The sequence below is a fragment of the Tremella mesenterica genome, assembly GCF_000271645.1.
Source record: "Tremella mesenterica DSM 1558 unplaced genomic scaffold TREMEscaffold_1, whole genome shotgun sequence".
In the NCBI taxonomy this organism is placed as follows: Eukaryota; Fungi; Basidiomycota; class Tremellomycetes; order Tremellales; family Tremellaceae; genus Tremella; species Tremella mesenterica.
In genome coordinates this window covers 1,453,633-1,471,511 of record NW_006711225.1, presented here as the reverse complement: position 1 = coordinate 1,471,511, position 17,879 = coordinate 1,453,633, and the positions used below count along the sequence as shown (strand labels likewise).

Sequence of the window (17,879 nt, the reverse complement as noted above, 5' to 3'; positions counted from 1 at the left end):
ATTTCCATACAAGGAAGAAAACTCATTAATTTCTGACAAGATGATCAAGATATCCAAAACCCACCTTTACAGATATTCAGCCAATAACAACTAACCATACACCCCAGATGTACCAAAAAAAAGACATTTCCATTCCAGACCCCATCTCTTTCTCAATCCCCATTTCTCGACATTCGCTCGTTTCTGATTCAAAAGACAAAACAAGTAATGTGCATTTGAAAGATCTTCAAATCTTTATCTCTTGACAAGAGGTATCATTCCAATTTTCGTATCATCCTTACTATCCCTTCTCTCTCCATTTTCCATCCAATCTTCCCCTTCCCTATCCCCTTCCCTTGTACCTGATAAAGTAGGTTCCATACGTTCAGGAGCAGCGACAGTCTTTGCTCTTTTCCTAATATTTAAATTCTCTTTAGTCGATCCCATTGTCACTGTTGTTCTTCTTTCAGGTTTTTCCAATTGGTTTATGGTTCTTCCTTCTTCATCAGAGAGTATAGGTGCTGAATTTGAAGATACGACGATAGTACCGTCTTTCGTGGTTGGGGTTGAAGAGGATAATGGAACACCTAGTGCTTGACGGAGTTTATGTTCTACAGAAATTGTCTTTTTGGTACGGACTGATCCACGCCAGATGAGAATGGCGGCGCTTGATGTTAGTTCTGGTTTATTTACCGTATCGATCAGTGTTTTCCCGGAAGAGAAGCAACACAAGAAGCTCAAGGAGCAGGATGAGCAGGAGGAAGTGAGGAAACAACTCACCCTATACCGCAAAGGAAAGAAAGGGGTATAAGACAACCTGTAGTCCATGCTGGTCTAACGTGCCAATCTGTCACTTAGCATTTACGCTCTTCAACCGAAACATGAAGAGACTCACTAAGACCCCACATTACTCCACTAACACGTCAGCTAGCTCATTATGAGAATGCGCGACATACCATAACATACTATCAATCAGCTTATCTCTCCGTTTTGGGGCAGGGGAAGTCTCACCATTGAAAAGCTGAATTACCGTCCATCAACTTATGAGGTAAGCACTTCTCACATCAGGTACAGAAGCAAAAACCAAGGGAGGGGAAGAGTAACACTCGACATACAATGGTATTCCACAACGCCCAATTGATCGGAAAGGCTGTATGTGTAGCAGTGGCATGGGGACGATACCAAGTTTGACTAGCTGCAAACTTTTCTTGTTGATGACGAAGTTGTTCTTGTTGTTTTTCCGTGAGAACCTGGCAAGTAAGCGTCATACGTATCCCTTTGGTAGTTCTTCAATCATTTTAGTTCTTTATCCAAAAACGAATACATGGAAGTATGCTCCAGAGAGGGAAGGATAGTGGAAGTGGTGCTCGGTACGACTTTGAATGATATGAAGGGATAAGAATACTCACAGATACGTAATCTTGAACATCTATAGGATCCGGTAGATCATTGGGATCATCAATTGGCGGAAGCCCACGTTCTTTTCTCAACTTCGTAGTTAATCTTTTCAATCTCCAAATGATGACCATCCCTGAGATGTAAGTTTCGTACCTCTTTCGCACAATCTTTGTCGCTCCTTCGATAAGGTATTGCATGTGACATTGTTTCAGGGGGATGGGTACGACGTGGGACGCGGATTAAATTTACGACCTGGAGCTGACATTGGACGAGGAAAGCTCAACTCACGATAAGTATCAATCACTCTCCATGGTATCAACCCCACCCCAGTCAAGGTAAACAACCCATTTTCTATCTGACTGCTCCTTTCCACCCACACATCTTTATTATACGTACTACCGACCTTTATCCACCCCAACAAGAACAACACTATCGCTGCTCCCCAAAACGCACATAAAAACCCATAAATGGCTGCAAATGCCCCGATGGGTGTTTTGAGGAAAGTCCAAACGCCCCTCGCCACACGTTGCAACTGCGCCCGTCTACCAGCAGATAGAACATGTCGGACATGTTGATCTAGCTCGTGATCCTTTTCAATTTCAGAGATATCATCTTCAAGTTCGTATTCGTTCTCTGCGTCTTGATCCAGTCGTGGAAGAGCTGCCTCGTCCGGTGCCTCAGATTGAGCTTCGGGTATGGGAGCGGTAATCGGACGAGCTGATAGTGGAGCGGTGGGAGGATACAACCGTGAGACTGTAGCTGATCTAGGACGAGATATCGAGATGCGTCTAGGACGAGGGATGTTGGGTTCTTGTCGGTTCTTATATTCACTGTGAGTCAGATGCCGTGCGCAGGATGAACAATAGCGACTCACTCGACAGGGGCGATACTAGCCGCTGGGGTTTCTGGCAGAATAACTTCAGGTCTTCTACTCCATAATTGAGGTAGATGGGGTATGAAAATAGAATTTGACATGTTTTGAAGATGATTAACTAATTATTCAGCTCTTTGTCTACTCCCACAAATGATTCGACATGACAGATCTTACCTGTTGATACATGAGGATCGATACAATCTAAAACTCCAACAATCTCATCTTGCAGATCCGCAGGTCTATCTTTGACGTTACCTCCAATATCAAAAGACACCGGAGTGGCTGTACTGGCTCTACTATCTCTCCTATGTCTTAACCCAGAGCTCAATCTTCTATCCATGTCCACACTGCTCAGTTCTGTCCCATCCTCGATAGTCCCAAGACGAGAGTTACGGCCAGCCTCAAACTGACTTTTCCTGGCGGATGCAAGAGATACGCTGACTGTATGTGCTCGTCTCCGACCGCCACTTCCTGGACTCTGACCGGCGGGATTTGCAGATGAAGGAGGTGAGATGACGCTGACACGTCTACCATTGGGACCGTTTCCATCATTCGGAGTGGCTCGAGCTGAGAAGGATCGATTTGCGATAGGACGTATGGGAGGCGGACGGGGTTTCGAAGTTGATGCTTGAGGTTGTGTGTCATCATGAATCGGAAGAATGGGATCTTGTGTTGTTGAAGAAGAACGCCGGAATGGGTTCGGTAAGAGAGACATAGTGATTGCTTTTTGAAATGTGCTCAAAGAGATGAGTCGCTCATATGAAGGTGGGAGGACGGGACGAGGATCAGCTTTGTTAGGGAAAGAAAAGAGTGGTTGGTGGGAGAGATGTTGTTAATATCGAGAGCAGATCAAAGGATCAACGCGGGGATTTCCCTCAAGCGTAAGAGCGGAAGCTTCCTTATCAATTGTCACATGAATGACGTGGCTGCTTGGTCAAGTTTCACCGCTTTTAGTACGTCTCGGATAAAAAGAAAAGTTGAAACCATCCGGTCATATGCAATGGTCCATGGTCCATGGTCCACGGTCTACTTGGTATGGCATGGTCTTGCCACTGTACTTCTTTCAGCATCTCCCCTTTTCACTATGCCTATATCTCCCACTTGTCACCTCATCCAAGACAAGGCCTAGACTTGTAAAGGAAGGAAAGGAGAGATCAAGTTGGAGTGACGCATAGACCACCCAATTGTACCGAACCGCGCTTGGGCCTCCTTACCTCCTTGCCCAACCATCTAACTCACCTCTCACTATGTGTCATGACATCTCCCTATCATAGTCTTACTTATAAACCCAGTAACTCTTGCACGTGTACTCTCCCCCTCCTACTCTGTCCACAGGAACTCCCCAAGCTGCCTCTCCAGAGCAACTCCATCGGCACCCGGACACGCCCATCCTTTTCACTCGTACCCCAACCGTACGACCATCACCCGCCCATCGTCCAGGGGTAACAACAAAAAACTCGTCCTCCTCTCAAAAACGTTTCATCTCAAACTTCACTCTAAAGTGCCGACCCGCCCCAGGGACCGTCGCCTTGCACCATACTTCTCCCTCACGTCGTCAACGACGCTCTTTCTGTATTCTGTCATCACACCACAGCTCAAAGACACGTTGCACAGACATCCATCCATCCCTCCCTCTGTCGCTCATAATCTTCAATCTCTCAGATCGTCGGATCTTCACATATCCTCCCTGAACCTCACAAACACTTACCGATAGTACTGCCCTCGAGGGGTGGATCAGCTCCCGAGCGAGATGCACTCTCTGTTCGGTCACAAAAAGGACAAGGATCGTACACCCGCCCATGCGTCAACCGTCCCGTTCAAAAAGGTCTTGCCTCAAACTCCCTCCAAAGGTCAAGCCTCACCATCAGGAGGACAGACCGGTCAATTTGCAGAATTTGGTGCTCTTCCAGCTCCTAGATCATTGTGAGTTTCTATCATCTGCTTATTGAGAGCAATGCTGATGGGAGAAGTACAGTCGGTGGACCAACTTATAGACCTCCGACACCTCCTACTTCCCCACGACAAGAATCACCACCTTTACTACCTCCCAAATACTCCTTCCTACCTACTCGGATACCACCCGTTACCACTTCGTCGTCCAATTCGATCGATTCTTTTGGATACAGCACCGATGAGGTTACTTCAGGTAGGAAGTATGGGATACTAGGGGAAGTTGGCGCGAGGGTAATCTTGAGCTTGGAAGATGTAGGGCAGCTCATACAGGATGTAGGGAAGCAACTTGAGAAACGAGGTGAGTTATCAAATCATCAGGGAACCCGCTCAAAATCCAGGATTGGCAACCGCTTTACTGTTCTCTAATCAAGCATTGGATGTCAATCAAACGAGAATAAAGATGCTCATAGAGTCTTACATGAGTTCTCTGACGTGAGTTGCCTCTTTTAAAGTATCCGACACTTACCATAGTCTGAGAGACAATGGTTCTCGCACAAAATCATCAGACTTTGCACAGGATATTAAATTCGCCAAAGAACACGAACTCGCTTGGCTTCTTCGATGGGGACTAAGTCGTATTACCCGTATCCGAGAGGGAACTCGGGAGCTATGTCATGGTGTGCTAGAATGGGAGGTCTACGAAGAATGGCGAGGTCGTGAACGAGGTGACTTTTTATCACCCTTATCCTTCAGAATCACGACTGATTTTGACAGCTGCCAATTACCCTGCCGACGCTTTCCCCTCCCTCGCTGCTCTCGTAGCGGAGACCGTCTACTCGAAAATTCTCCACCCGATCTTTAGACTCTTGGCAAGATTCGCTGCTCACTCCCATCTCTCCGGACTCACCCCTCATTCTTTATCCTCTCTTTTCGCTCCTCTCTTGTTCGACATCCCAGCATCTTCATCCGCCATGTCCGCTCACGCCGCATACGTACGTGCAGCGTGTGCTACGGAACATCTTCTCCTCTCCCACATACGTTCCTCCGGCTCGAATAAGACTGGTCTTGGAGTTAGTGATCTTCCCGCTCGACTTCAAGAGTGGGTCCGAGGTTATCCATCCATGGTAGCGTCAGATGCCGATTTAGCACGAGGCCAACCAAGACGAGGTGCCCGTGTGGTCCGCTGCGAACGTGCCTCGCGACAAGTTCGAGCATACTCCCGTGATCTGGTCGTACAGGCGGAGCTATGGGCTCAAGACGTTCCGGGGAAATGGGAAGCATGGGAAAGGGTCGTACTGAAGAACAAACGGGGCAATGCGGCTAGACCAAAATTTTCGTCAGATTATAGAAAGAAAATGTTGGTCAAGGACATGCTTCCCCTTCCTGCTTCCAGCAGCGAACTGGGTAGAAAAATCTCATATGGTAAGGCAGCACGACCAGGAACCATCAAAGGCAAGCTGGATGGGAGACCGCTCGAGGAAGATGGGGATGGCGCGAGGTGGGGAAGTTTGGCTGGGAAAGAATGGAGCATGTTCGAGGAGGGTGGTTTTGATGCTGCTGCGGGGGAGAAGAAGGAGGATATTAGGAGTAAACTTCAGTTTGATCTGAGTGAAAGTGCAAAGAACGTGAGAGCCCTCTTCTTTCACCTCACTTGCCTGTATCTGCTCTGCTTGGCTGATGCCACCACTGACTATGAACATTGTGATCGCAGTTGGACTATGGGATCGGTCAGGGTCTGCACATCAACTAACTTACAGAGTCTCAAAGCTAGAAGAGATACGATGGACTGGACCGAGTTCGCCTCCAGTACAGGCGGTTTCAACCGTACCGACCCCCTACTCGACATATCACTCACCTTTTCACAGCCCATCGCGGTATCCATTACCGAATGGCCGAAAGAACGTGACGAACTACGTAAAAAGCTTCAAAAATCTCAGAAAGAAGCTGTCCCGTTCGCCTACGACACCACCCCGAAAGTTGGCACCGAGGTAGCCCTGGATCCTCATGCTCGGGCCGATAGTACGGGGAGGGTATATATCGAAGAGTCTTTCGTAGATGTATGGGCGGACTTGATGATGGGTGGGGGATGGATGGACAGGGATGAGTTGACGTTCAAAGAGGCAAATTGGGCTGTGGTGAGTGATTCGGCCTCCCCAACATATGGCCCGCACTTCCTAAGAGTGACACGGATTCTGTGCATCGTACTTAGAGCGTGTTCAAGTAGCTGAAAGGAGAAGCTGACAGCAAGATTGAATACAAAGCTCGCCCTGGTAGACCAGAATCGGGCTCCCTAGATCCAAGGGAAGATCCTCGAACTTCCGACCTGTACTTTCTGTTCGAAGAGAGAGTCCCTTTCGTGAGTCCTCATCACTTCACGACATTCATAGAGTTGACATGATAGGAATATCAAATGGCCATCGCCGATCCGAAAATGAAGAAAACATTCGCTACACTTTTCACACCCAAATCGAAGAAACGTACCACCTCACAACTTCACGCCCTCCCCGTTACGCCAGAAAACGATTTTGACAGAATGCTCATGTCTCGATCTCAAACACGTAAACTCACACTGGATTCTGCAGCTCCCAAAGCCACTGTATATCATATGAATGCCGATCCTGGATCACCTACCAAACCTGTTTCTCCATCAAAGACAAATACTTCCTCCAAGACTGTCCGTCCTCGTTCTAGATCGGGAGTGAGAAGAGATTCAGTGGAAGAAGCTAAGGTCCATGAAGGCAAAGCGAGCTTTTTCGGAACGAAGACGGTGAGAAGGGTCAAGACTGATGAGTCACAGAGAGAAACAGCTAGAAGACAAAGACAAAGAGAGACAGAAGTCGATTATGAGTTACATTCTGCCTCAGGGGCGAGTTCGGGTGGTGGGAGTCCGCAAGAGGCGGGACATCGACGTGTGAAGGATGAGGATAAGTGGATGGGTGAGTCTGTTTTTGGCTTTTGTACTCACAGTCTACTTGTCATCATTTGGCTCCGTGTCTACTGAATTTGCCCGTTCCCGTCATAAAGCTGTCGATTTGGGTTTTCATTTCACCCACGATCACTTCCATATCATTTACTGAACACGCTCAAGTGTCGTACGAGTAAATGAACTCTCTTCTCCTGCTAGTTCCTCTCATACACCACCCTGCACTCTTTTTTCTTCTCCATCCCACATAAGGACGTCATTTGAAGAAGAGGCTGGTCGATAAGAACGTGTCAGCTGACCTACTCAGACATTCTCATCGCACATGGAGCAAGACGTATGGACCGTCAAGCTGCTCTTCCTCCACCTCAAAACCTCGGACTTCCCTTATCACCTCATCCACCAGGTCGATCTCCCTCTCCTCGTATTCATCAACCTTCAGCTTATCATACCCCCGAAACATCAGATGAATCTCCTCCCGTTTTCCCACGTCCCGCTGCCGAACGCACGGAATCACTTCCCATGCCCACCACAACAGGTTTTTCACCTTCTCAAGACGTTTCTTCCGAAAACGCATTAGCGGCAGTTCAACAAACATCATCATATGATGAATCTTTCTCACCTCCCAGATCTCCTAGACCATTACCTCTCCTACCTAATCCTTCATCACCAGGAAATAGAAATCCTTTACCTCCTATCCCCGGATCTAAATCTCCCATTCATGGAGCTTTACCCCCTATCCCATTAGGAGCTCCTCTTCCTCATCCTGCTCATGGTGCTTTACCTCCAATACCTAGAAACCCATCTCCATCTATTTCTCAACAGGGCGAATTGGAAATACTCTCACCTCGTCCTCAAAAATCTCCACGTGGTCAAAGAGATACGATCAATGATATAGTCGGACATTACGCACCAAGTCATAGAGAATCTTACGTTTCAGATACAGCTTACGTTCCGGGGGATGGTGGAACAAGAGATTCTGAAATTATATTCGAACCTGTTGATGAATATGAATATGGGTCTGAAGTCGGTGTGATTCAAGAACCTTCTTCTACTACGGATAATGGGACAGGATCAAGTGTGACTGATGAAGGTGATCAAATTTCAAACTTGAATAAAATGAATCAATCGGGTATGGTTGGACAAATGAATAAAGGGGAACAAGATGAGATTGGTAAAATCGGACAAGTTGGGAATAAGAGTGTGGGTAAAGGTGAAGAAGCTTTGAAACCACCTACAAGAGTATTTGATTTAACTCCTGGTAGAGAACCTAGTCCAGCTAGGTATAGACATGGTGAACCACTTCAATTTGGTACGTTTTGAAGTTTTGTTTTTACCCTCATAATTCATCTTTCTTTCATCTTCTCCATCTTTCTCTTCATCTTCATCTTTCTTCCATCTTCTCCATCTTTCTTTTATCTTGTCCGTCTTTCTTCCATCTTCTCCATCGCTCCCATAGTCCTCACTTTCCCTACCCTACCTTACTCCTTTTTTTCACTCGTCTTCATCCTAGTTGCTTAGAGCGATTCCGATCCCGATCCCGATTCCGACCTCTATTTTCCCGTAAGCGAAGGGTTTTGGGGACGAGGACAATTCACACTTACTGATCTACAGTGGGGGAAGAACCAGAAGAAGAGTAATCTTCACCTCATTCATCTACTTTTGTGTATCTAAAAATATGTTGTGTATATAAAAATGTGTTCATCAGGGATGGACTTGCATGTTTTCTTTTATAACTTGACTCTTCATCTGCATGTGATTATTGATGTCATTGCTTATATTTTATCTTGCATATTCCCTTTCTCCAGGCCAGCTGCGTCATGCGTCAGTCCTTCAGTTGAGCGACATATGACAACCTGGTCTCTGAAGCTTTTTAGCATGCAGCACCGATCTTATATCATCCTGATCTTCATGCACGAGAGTGGTCAATTGAAGTATCAAATGTAGGTACAAGTGGAAAAGACACGCAAAATGTAAGATCATCAATACCTTGTGAATGTCTCAAGGTTTGAAATATTGAATTGATATCATGAACTAAACGCATGATGAACATTCAAATGAATACATATTCACATTCCCCCGCATCCCATGCACATCATTTTCCCAAGTATACTTCTTTTCTTCGTATATACACTGACCATGGTTTTTGACACGGAACCGACTTGGGGGGTCTACCATTAGAATCACCTCTCGAAGGCCGCACCCTCCACACTCTTCCTCTCCTCAACACGATCTCATACATTTATCCATCCTTCTCTTTTCATGTCTTTCCCTAGAATCTTGTATGGATTTGATAACCTGAGTTACTCCACACTCACACTCCTCAACACTCTCCCACAATCTCACCGCAACCTACCTCAACGGATCTCTCCTCCCTGCTTCATGCCCTTAGTTGAAAGACCCCACACCCTCACATTGAAGGATGAGAAAGACGAACTAAGACCCATTCACCTTCGTCTCTGCTTTCTCCACACCATCAACATTCATTGATTCTTCTTCCTTCTCCATCAACGCCTTTGCTCGAGCAATAGCATCTGCCTCATTGGCATAATGCCCCTTTCTCATCCTCTTGAACGCTTCCCTATGAGCGATAGCCTCCGGACTCTTATCTTCTTCGTCAGAATCGGTGAATACCTCTCCAGCATTGGCGGCCGTGTTTGCATGTGTGGCTCCGAGAGAGATAGGAGCTTCCAATTCTCCCGACCGGGCCTGTGGGGCAGAGGGTTTAGGTCCAGGGACAGCGGGGACGGCCGGTGAAGTGGAACGTGGACCGGGTCGGATGATTCCTGGATGATTAGGAAGAGAGAAAGATGTAGAACGAGAGGATGTGGAGGAGGAAGAAGAAGGACGACGAGGATGAGACGACGTCGTCGATGGGGTTCCGGGTGCACTGGAATGAGTATTTTTCAATATACCTTTAAGAATATTTCGTTTCATATTGCGATCATACAGCTTGATACCTCGTAAAATGAGGAAAGAGGATAAGAGATCCAGTGAGATAGAGTGTGAAGATGATAGAATGTGGTGGAAGAAATATCAGCTAGGCGGGTAATAGATAGATCAGGAAGATGAAAGGAGGAGGGATTATCTCGGCTTACCTGCTTCGAGGCGTGGATGGAGAACGAGGTGGATGATCTTGTTCCAAATCGAACTTCGGTACATCTACCGTCAGAATCTGTATTCGAACATGATAAAAAAGACTCACCACTGAGTACTACATCATTCAAGGCGTCGTATCGCACGAAAGGCGTTTTAGGCTCGTCAATTTTCCTAAATGGTCAGTCGTTGGTCCTGCGACTGGCCATGGTGAAGAGGATGACGACACTCACATTCTTTGTTCTTCTTGCTTTTCAATTTCTTGTAGAGCAATCATCTCTTCATCCCATGTGAGACTGTATGTGAATTAGTTCCTCCAATCACTCCACTCTGACATCTGGCATCCAGTGGTATCTTGATGGTATAATATTTGATGATGCGTGAATGCATCGTTGCCTGAACAAAGACTACTATCGGAGTGAGAGGGGGAATGACGAGATGATGAAAGAAGAAACGTACTGATCTTGGTTCCTCTCGCTCCCACCTTGTCTCTCATCACCTGTCAATGGCCCGCTCGGACGCCTGACGGCATTTTTGAGAATACCTTTAGCGGGAGGAGGTCGAGAAGAGCTTGGGGTATGCATGATTGGACTGTCTAACGCTTCGGACATATCATCGGAACCCTTTCGTGGGGCAGAGGCAGAAGGAGGGATCTCGATATGAGCCGGATGGGCGTGGGTGGCAGAGTAAGGAAGTTTAGACATGATTCAGGGGTAGGTTGTGGAGCTTGTAAGAAGGCTTTGTCGGATACGCTTCAAGAGATATGAAGAGGCAAGACGAGAAGGTTATAGTCACCGACTTCAAGATATATATATGTATTCCCGTTGAGAAGTATGAGAGGTGTGAGAAGAAGGGTACAGTAGTACAGTAGGTGGGTGTGCGTCGCTGCTGTGCTGCAAGAGTGTGTGTTGGATGAGCAAGTGCGCAAGTGCGATGATGACGGTTGGGCATGGATGACGACGAGCCTCCTTCCTTCCCAGCTCCCGGGGAGGTTTTGGGATAAAATAAATGGAATGATAAAAGATAAATTCCAAACAGTCGCGTAAGGTGCCACGTCGACAAGTCCAACGTCGAGTTTTCTAGATGACTCTGTAAAGTCACTCACTTTTGAACGATCCGTCACTTCCTTCTCTTCATCGATTTACCGCCTTGCCTTAGCTACTATTCAGTTGTTGGACGCTTCATAAGTTCTCTACCTCATCATAATGCGCGCTCAGAACGTAGCTGCCGCCGCTGGAACGGGGGCTTTGTTGCTAGCTGCGACTGCCTACGCCGAGGCTGAATTTCAGGTCAGTCGTCTTTCGGTACACTGTTTCTCTCACGTCACCTTACCCTTCTGTACTCTCAACCGCCTCCTGAACATGACGTTGTCTCATGATCGAAGTAGCCCAGCCTGGCTCAGTAGCATCCTGCTTGGCACGCACGCCATATCTTCCTCAAGTGCAGCTCTCTCTGCTTACTCAAATGCCCCCCCCCCCCCCCCCCACCACTCCTTTGTCCGAGGTGCCAAGTGACTCCCTTCTCCCCCTGAACACCCTGCTGACGAACAGGCGTCCACCTTACATCCACCCTTCATCGATCAGTTCATAGACCCCATTGTCGAATCCAAATGGACAGTCTCACGTGCCACCAAGCAGACACCTGTCGGCGACGAGACCTTCTCCTATGTCGGGATATGGACAATCGAGGAGGCTGAGGTCTACCCTGGGATCAAGGGTGACATGGGGCTTGTCATGAGTGAGATCTTTGTTCGTTAAGGCCGACCTACGCTAACGCAAGACAGAATCCAAAGCAGCCCACCACGCTATTTCATCACTCTTTCCCGAACCGATTGACCCCAAGGGTAAACCTCTCGTGGTGCAATATGAAGTGAAGATGCAAAAAGGACTGGATTGCGGGGGTGCCTACATCAAACTGCTGACTGAAGGAGAAGATGGTCAAGGTCTCCGAGCTGGTCAGGATTACACAGACAAAGTTAGTCGAACAGGTTCATCAGGTACAGTCTGACGGCTGACGAATAGACTCCTTTCACAATCATGTTTGGTCCGGACAAGTGTGGTTCTACCAACAAGGTTCACTTCATCTTCCGTCACCGAAATCCGATCACGGGCGAGTGGGAGGAGAAACACCTGACAAATCCACCTCAACCGAAGATTGTCAAAACGTCCACTCTATACACTCTGATCACGAAGTAGGTCATCCTCATCAGATCCCAGCTGGTAGCTGACCCACTTCAGACCCGATCAGACTTTCGAAATCCTTATAAACGACGAATCTGTACGAACTGGATCTTTGTTGGAAGACTTTGATCCCCCTGTCAACCCTCCTGCCGAGATAGGTGAGCATCAAGATGGCGGCACGTCTTCAGGACTGACAAGACAGATGACCCTGACGACTTCAAGCCTGAAAGCTGGGTTGACATCTCAGAGATCGATGACGAGACTGCGACCAAGGTCAGTTTGGTGTAGTTTGCAAGCGTTTCAGACTGAGCTGATGTGACAGCCTGATGATTGGGACGAAGATGCTCCCCTCATGATCACGGACACAGTCGCCGTCAAGCCCGAAGATTGGCTGGAGGATGAACCGGAGACTATACCAGATCCAGAAGCGGAAAAGCCCGAAGAATGGGATGTGAGTTGCTCCTTGCTTATGAAAGAGTCATGATTGACACGCAGGACGAGGAAGATGGCGATTGGATCCCTCCCATGATTCCCAACCCAAAATGTGAGGAGGCTGCTGGCTGTGGTGCTTGGAGTCAGCCCAAGATCAAAAATCCTGCATACAAAGTTGGTCCTGTTTCTCCCACCTGACTTTAGCTGACGTGTGTAGGGCAAATGGACCGTACCAAAGATTCCCAACCCCGCGTATAAGGGTCCTTGGGCTCCACGTAAAGTTCTCAACCCGGCTTACTTCGAGGACAAGACTCCTGCGGACTTCACCAAGATTGCAGGTATCGGAATCGAGCTTTGGACCATGACCGAAGATATCATGTGTGAGTAGTCATCTACTGCCTTCTTTGTAGTAGCTTTTGCCGATTTGGCCCCTCGGAGTGTCCACCGCAGATTACGTCGCGGTCTGGATGGGGGAGGAGGACGCGTCAGCTGACAGTCAGTTGACAACATCTACATCAGTCATGATCCCGAAGAAGCCAAAGCATTCGCCAAGGAGACCTTCCACGTTAAAAAGCCCATCGAGAAGGAAGCAGAGGGTTCGGCCGAGGACGAGGATGAGGAACCTTCCACCCTTCTGGACAAGATCAGATTGAAGATTTATGAGTTTATCCGTGCGTCTTGTCAATCCCCTCCATCCTTTCATTATCGGCATTCACACCCTCGACTTGAGGGATTTGGCTGATGATCAGACCTCTGTGGCTTTGATGTCTTACAAGCTGTCAAACAAATGCCCGAAGTGGCTGCCGGTCTTGCTGCCGCATTGTTCACCGTCCTCGGTATGCTCGCTGCTCTCTTTGGTTTGATCGGGTCCAAACCTGTGGTATGTTCTCTGATCTTTCAGTGGATCTTGACTAATGATCAGGCGCAGAAAGTACCTTCTGTCAAAACTACAAAGATCAAGCCTGTTGAAGCCGCTCCAGCGACTGTGGATGGCGAGGATGAGAAGGAATCCGTCGCCGTTGCCGGAGAAGAGAAGGTAGAGGAGACCACAGTGAAGAAGAGGACGACCAGATCGGCGAAAGATTGATCACGGCTGTGGGGACGTATGAAGTGGAAGAGGACATGAAGGAGGGTAGTTGTGGGTAGTCAATTCGAAAAAAAAAATGCATCTGTCTCTATTTCGCAGGATACTTCGTCCGCTTTGGTACATGCTCGAATTGATTTTTGAGATATGGGATGAGCGCACAAGACATCATTTGTGAATACACCATATAACACCCCCTTCCACTACTAACCACATGTGCACCGGACAGATCACTAGACTGACAGGAAACCAACCCCAATAAGTACCAGCTCCTTGCTGTATGTATGGCAAGACAAGAGGATCCATCCCATTCCCCTAAGTCTCAGGACATACAAGCCAAGCATCAGGTGATGGGAAAAGAGAGAATATATTCTTGCACCCAACATGAAAACCGGAACGGCACAGAACCAATGTGGCGGGGAAAGGGTTCGGGTTCCGGTTTCTATGTTAGTTGCCAGTAAGACGAAGGTGAGCGGAAGTATTCAAGGAATCGGTACATCCTGAGGGGGGATGGTATAGTATGGTGAAGGATCCCGTCCAGAGGGATTATGATAAACAGCTTTAACATGTGGCTGAGACGATTGGGTCGACAGTCCATTATGTAATGAAGATGATATCTGGAGTAGACCATGTGACATTGATCTTTCTCCGTTTGGTATAGATTTCGATGAAAACTGACCATGCACCATGTTCTGGGGTATAAACATTTGCCGAGGATTGTGAGATCTGAAAACTTGATTCTGATTCTGATTCGGATACGAAATGAAATTTTCTGGTTGAACTTGATACCCTCCATATGGGTTTTGTAGTTGAACTTGTAACCCTCCATGTGGGTTTTGATATTGATGACATTGAGTGTAAACCGGGAATGGCTGTAATGGATATACTGAGTTTTGAACTTTACAATGATTTGAATCATGTGATTGTTGTCCACTAGGAAGTCCGAGTGGACCAATCTCTAGTCCATGTCTAATGGGAGAAGGTACAGTCCGTGTGTTCGATGATTGCGAGAAAACATGATGAGGCATATATTCAGATGAAGACGAAGTACTCATATCTTTGAAATGTAGATTATCATCATGTTGATACTGGTTATTGAGATTTCGTAATTCCATCAAACGAATTTTCTCTTGTTCGGTTTGAACTATTTGATGAAAATGTTTACTGTTTCTTGAATTTCGATGACGCCTTGGTTTATCCCAAAGACCTCTCATACTCTCCATTGGAACGAAAGTTGGTATACTGGGAACGTGGGTGAAGGTACTTGGTATGATAAACTGATTTGGTTGAATAGGTTGATTCATATCCCTGGGTTGATAGATACCCACGGGCTGATTGATACCCATAGATTGTTTTATTACCCAAGGTTGATTGATACCCACAGGTTGATTATTACCCATAGGTTGATTTATCCCCCAAGGTTGATTATTACCCATAGGTCGATTTATCCCCCAAGGTTGATTGGTACCGATAGGTTGACTTGTCCCCCAAGGTAGGTTATTACCCATTGGTTGACAAATACCCATAGGTTGATTCATACCCCTAGGTTGATTAAGGCCCATAGGTTGATTAATAACCCTAGGTTGGTTATCACCCATATGTTGATTGATACCACTGGGTTGATTATTACCCCAAGGCAGATTAACACCCCAAGGTAGGGTATTACCCCAAGGTTGATTATTACCTATAGGTTGACTATTGTCATGATTGGAAAGTGGGAACATAAAACCTGTCGAGGAACCTGGATGATCCAACTCTCTCAATGAATCAGGTTTATTCCACCTAGATCCCATTGTCTGGTTTATCGAGGCACGAGTATTTAACAAGTTTGATATGGGTGAAAAAGGACTCGTGAGAAGTCGAAATTGTGTTGATGAACTTGATGGAAATGGTTGATTGTAAGAAACGAGTTTTGAAGAGGGAAATGTGTTGAATGAATAAAAGGATATAATTTTAGGGTCAATACTTCCTCGAATGTGGAAGTTATGATATGGGATTGGTTCAGATAAAAGTTTCATATTTGTTGTTCGAAATGATTCATTCGGTGAGAATTGAACTAAAGTACGTAGAGATTGATTGGAGGTCATTTCTGATGAATCACCGAAAGATCTTGAAGGTTGTATTGGATGGAAGGTGTTTGTGTTTGTGTTCGTGTTCATATTCATGTTCGTGTTCATATTCATGTTAGTGTTCATGTTCACATTCGTGTTCATATTCTTATTCATTTTCGTGTCCGTGTTCGTGTTCATGTTTGTGTTCATGTTTGTGTTCATGTTCGTGTTCATATTCGTATTCATGTTCGTGTTCATGTTCGTGTTCATGTTCGTGTTCATGTTCGTGTTCATGTTCGTGTGCGTTTTGGTATTCATATTGGTGTAAGAAGTGATACCGGGGTGTACAGGGACAGTAGGACCCATGAATCCAAACAAACTCCCTGGGAAAGGTTTGGTAGAAATTGTTTGAACAGGTTTTTTATCGTAAGATAAAAATCTGGTTACTGATTTCTGAATACCTTCAACATCTAAATCTTTCATCCTAGGTTCAATGGTAAAACCTTCTCCTTCTACTGCTTTTAACCAAGTATGAACAAAATCATCATTTTCTCCCCGAATCTCTGCCCATTTCAATTCCGTATATTCCTCCTCTTCGGTATCTTCGTGATCTGTCCACTGAGAAAAATCACTTTCATAACCTTGGATTTCGGATGGATCATCGTTCTCTGCATGTTCCCATTCATCGCTGCTGGATGATAATGGATTTCGAGAAGGAGTTCGTGTTCCATTTTCAGACATTAGAAGTTCCTCATGTTGAGAATTTTCCTTACCTTTGGACAGAATTTTGTTTGATTTCGATTTCGACCCATTGGATTTTCCCTCCTTCCTAGGACAATTTTGATCTTTTTCGTTGATAGATGAACTTTGGGATTTCGATCGATTATCATGATGGGTATTTGATTGCATTGCGAGTGGTACATCATTGAATGTCTCTTCACTGTCGGATGAAACCTCTTGTTTATTAAGGAGTTGTTCAATGTTGGATTTATAAGGTTTCAATATATTCCAAATTGAAGGAATAAACAAATCATCTAGAAATTGAATCACAATAATTCCCTCTTTATGACGATTTCTAGTTGTACACGTTGAGAGATGAAGAGCACCGATGTAGGCTTTGAAAAGTTTGGCAGAATGAGAAATAGGAATTGAACCGGAATCAGTCGGATTGGTATGGTCAAAAAGACGATAAGAGAGAGCGAGAAATCCCAGAGTTGTTGGATTTGTAAGTGCTTGTGAGATTCTCTAGTGGTGAGTGAGGACTCTGAATAAAGTTCTTAGTTTTAATGACAATATGTCTTGAAACTTCTCCTCAGAACAAGACTGGAGAGGATCCTATATGATTTCTCCTTCGGAACGTTCTGCCAGGCTCTATATCGGTTCCATCTGAGTTGATGAAGGGAAGAACCAACAGGGGAGCACGGGTCACATAGATACGGACAAAGGAAACGATGGGAAGAAAGAATCGATTTTGTGTGGATACCACAATCATATGTCAATGATGAACGGAAGGGAGTGTTCTGAACGGAGATACTCACAGACGTGTCATCTTGGTCCAAACCGAGTTTTCCAGACACCCTCGATAATCCACGATCGATCGCATAACCCCCCAGTTTCAAAGATTCATACCATAACTTCTTACACTGTCCTAGCTTTGTAAAGAAGGACGGAATGAGAGTTGGTAGAGGAGGTAAGTTCCGATAATCGAAAGGCTCCAGAGGAACGCGAGGCCACTTTAACGGAGGATTATCGATATCTTGTGGATGTTGAGGTTGTCGCAATCGAACTCGGCCATTGGCCTGGGTGGATTGAAGAGGGGCGGTGTTGATGACTTCCTGACGAGGGGTAAACATACCCAAATATGTACACAAAGAAGATGTGAGAGAGGAGGGACTGTAATATTTGAAAAAAGTATAGGAGAGAAGGGAACAAAGGGGACGTAGGAGAGGATAGAGAGAAAGACATTAACAAA

The 17,879-nt window shown here is 46.1% G+C and overlaps 5 protein-coding genes across 5 annotated transcripts; 2 read left to right on the top strand and 3 right to left on the bottom strand.

Moving 5' to 3' along the window:
• Positions 1 to 234: 234 nt before the first annotated feature.
• Positions 235 to 2,966, bottom strand: TREMEDRAFT_58450 (uncharacterized protein; the record flags this gene model as incomplete). Its single annotated transcript, XM_007001212.1, has 10 exons — positions 235 to 646; positions 760 to 826; positions 875 to 894; positions 936 to 944; positions 991 to 1,019; positions 1,095 to 1,229; positions 1,389 to 1,510; positions 1,666 to 2,207; positions 2,252 to 2,369; positions 2,426 to 2,966. The coding sequence occupies 10 exons, from the start codon at positions 2,964 to 2,966 to the stop codon at positions 235 to 237; spliced, it is 1,995 nt and encodes a 664-aa protein (XP_007001274.1).
• A 1,107-nt stretch (positions 2,967 to 4,073) lies between these two features.
• TREMEDRAFT_20593 (uncharacterized protein) lies at positions 4,074 to 6,941 on the top strand (the record flags this gene model as incomplete). The annotated part of the gene is made up of 8 exons (XM_007000383.1): positions 4,074 to 4,174; positions 4,222 to 4,502; positions 4,543 to 4,636; positions 4,682 to 4,869; positions 4,919 to 5,769; positions 5,902 to 6,279; positions 6,393 to 6,500; positions 6,546 to 6,941. Coding segments are annotated over 8 exons (2,397 nt in total), but the record flags the coding sequence as incomplete, so codon positions are not given.
• A 2,595-nt stretch (positions 6,942 to 9,536) lies between these two features.
• On the bottom strand, positions 9,537 to 10,849 carry TREMEDRAFT_22970 (uncharacterized protein; the record flags this gene model as incomplete). Its single annotated transcript, XM_007000402.1, has 5 exons — positions 9,537 to 9,954; positions 10,163 to 10,226; positions 10,252 to 10,334; positions 10,394 to 10,456; positions 10,620 to 10,849. Coding segments are annotated over 5 exons (858 nt in total), but the record flags the coding sequence as incomplete, so codon positions are not given.
• A 405-nt stretch (positions 10,850 to 11,254) lies between these two features.
• TREMEDRAFT_70669 (uncharacterized protein) lies at positions 11,255 to 13,955 on the top strand. Its single transcript, XM_007001947.1, has 12 exons — positions 11,255 to 11,449; positions 11,711 to 11,897; positions 11,944 to 12,134; positions 12,182 to 12,351; positions 12,398 to 12,498; positions 12,543 to 12,613; positions 12,663 to 12,791; positions 12,836 to 12,946; positions 12,990 to 13,152; positions 13,273 to 13,443; positions 13,522 to 13,652; positions 13,695 to 13,955. The coding sequence occupies exons 1-12, from the start codon at positions 11,366 to 11,368 to the stop codon at positions 13,857 to 13,859; spliced, it is 1,674 nt and encodes a 557-aa protein (XP_007002009.1). The 5' UTR covers positions 11,255 to 11,365; the 3' UTR covers positions 13,860 to 13,955.
• A 383-nt stretch (positions 13,956 to 14,338) lies between these two features.
• On the bottom strand, positions 14,339 to 16,816 carry TREMEDRAFT_58446 (uncharacterized protein; the record flags this gene model as incomplete). The annotated part of the gene is made up of 1 exon (XM_007001211.1): positions 14,339 to 16,816. The coding sequence occupies one exon, from the start codon at positions 16,814 to 16,816 to the stop codon at positions 14,339 to 14,341; it is 2,478 nt and encodes an 825-aa protein (XP_007001273.1).
• Between the last annotated feature and the right edge of the window lie 1,063 nt (positions 16,817 to 17,879).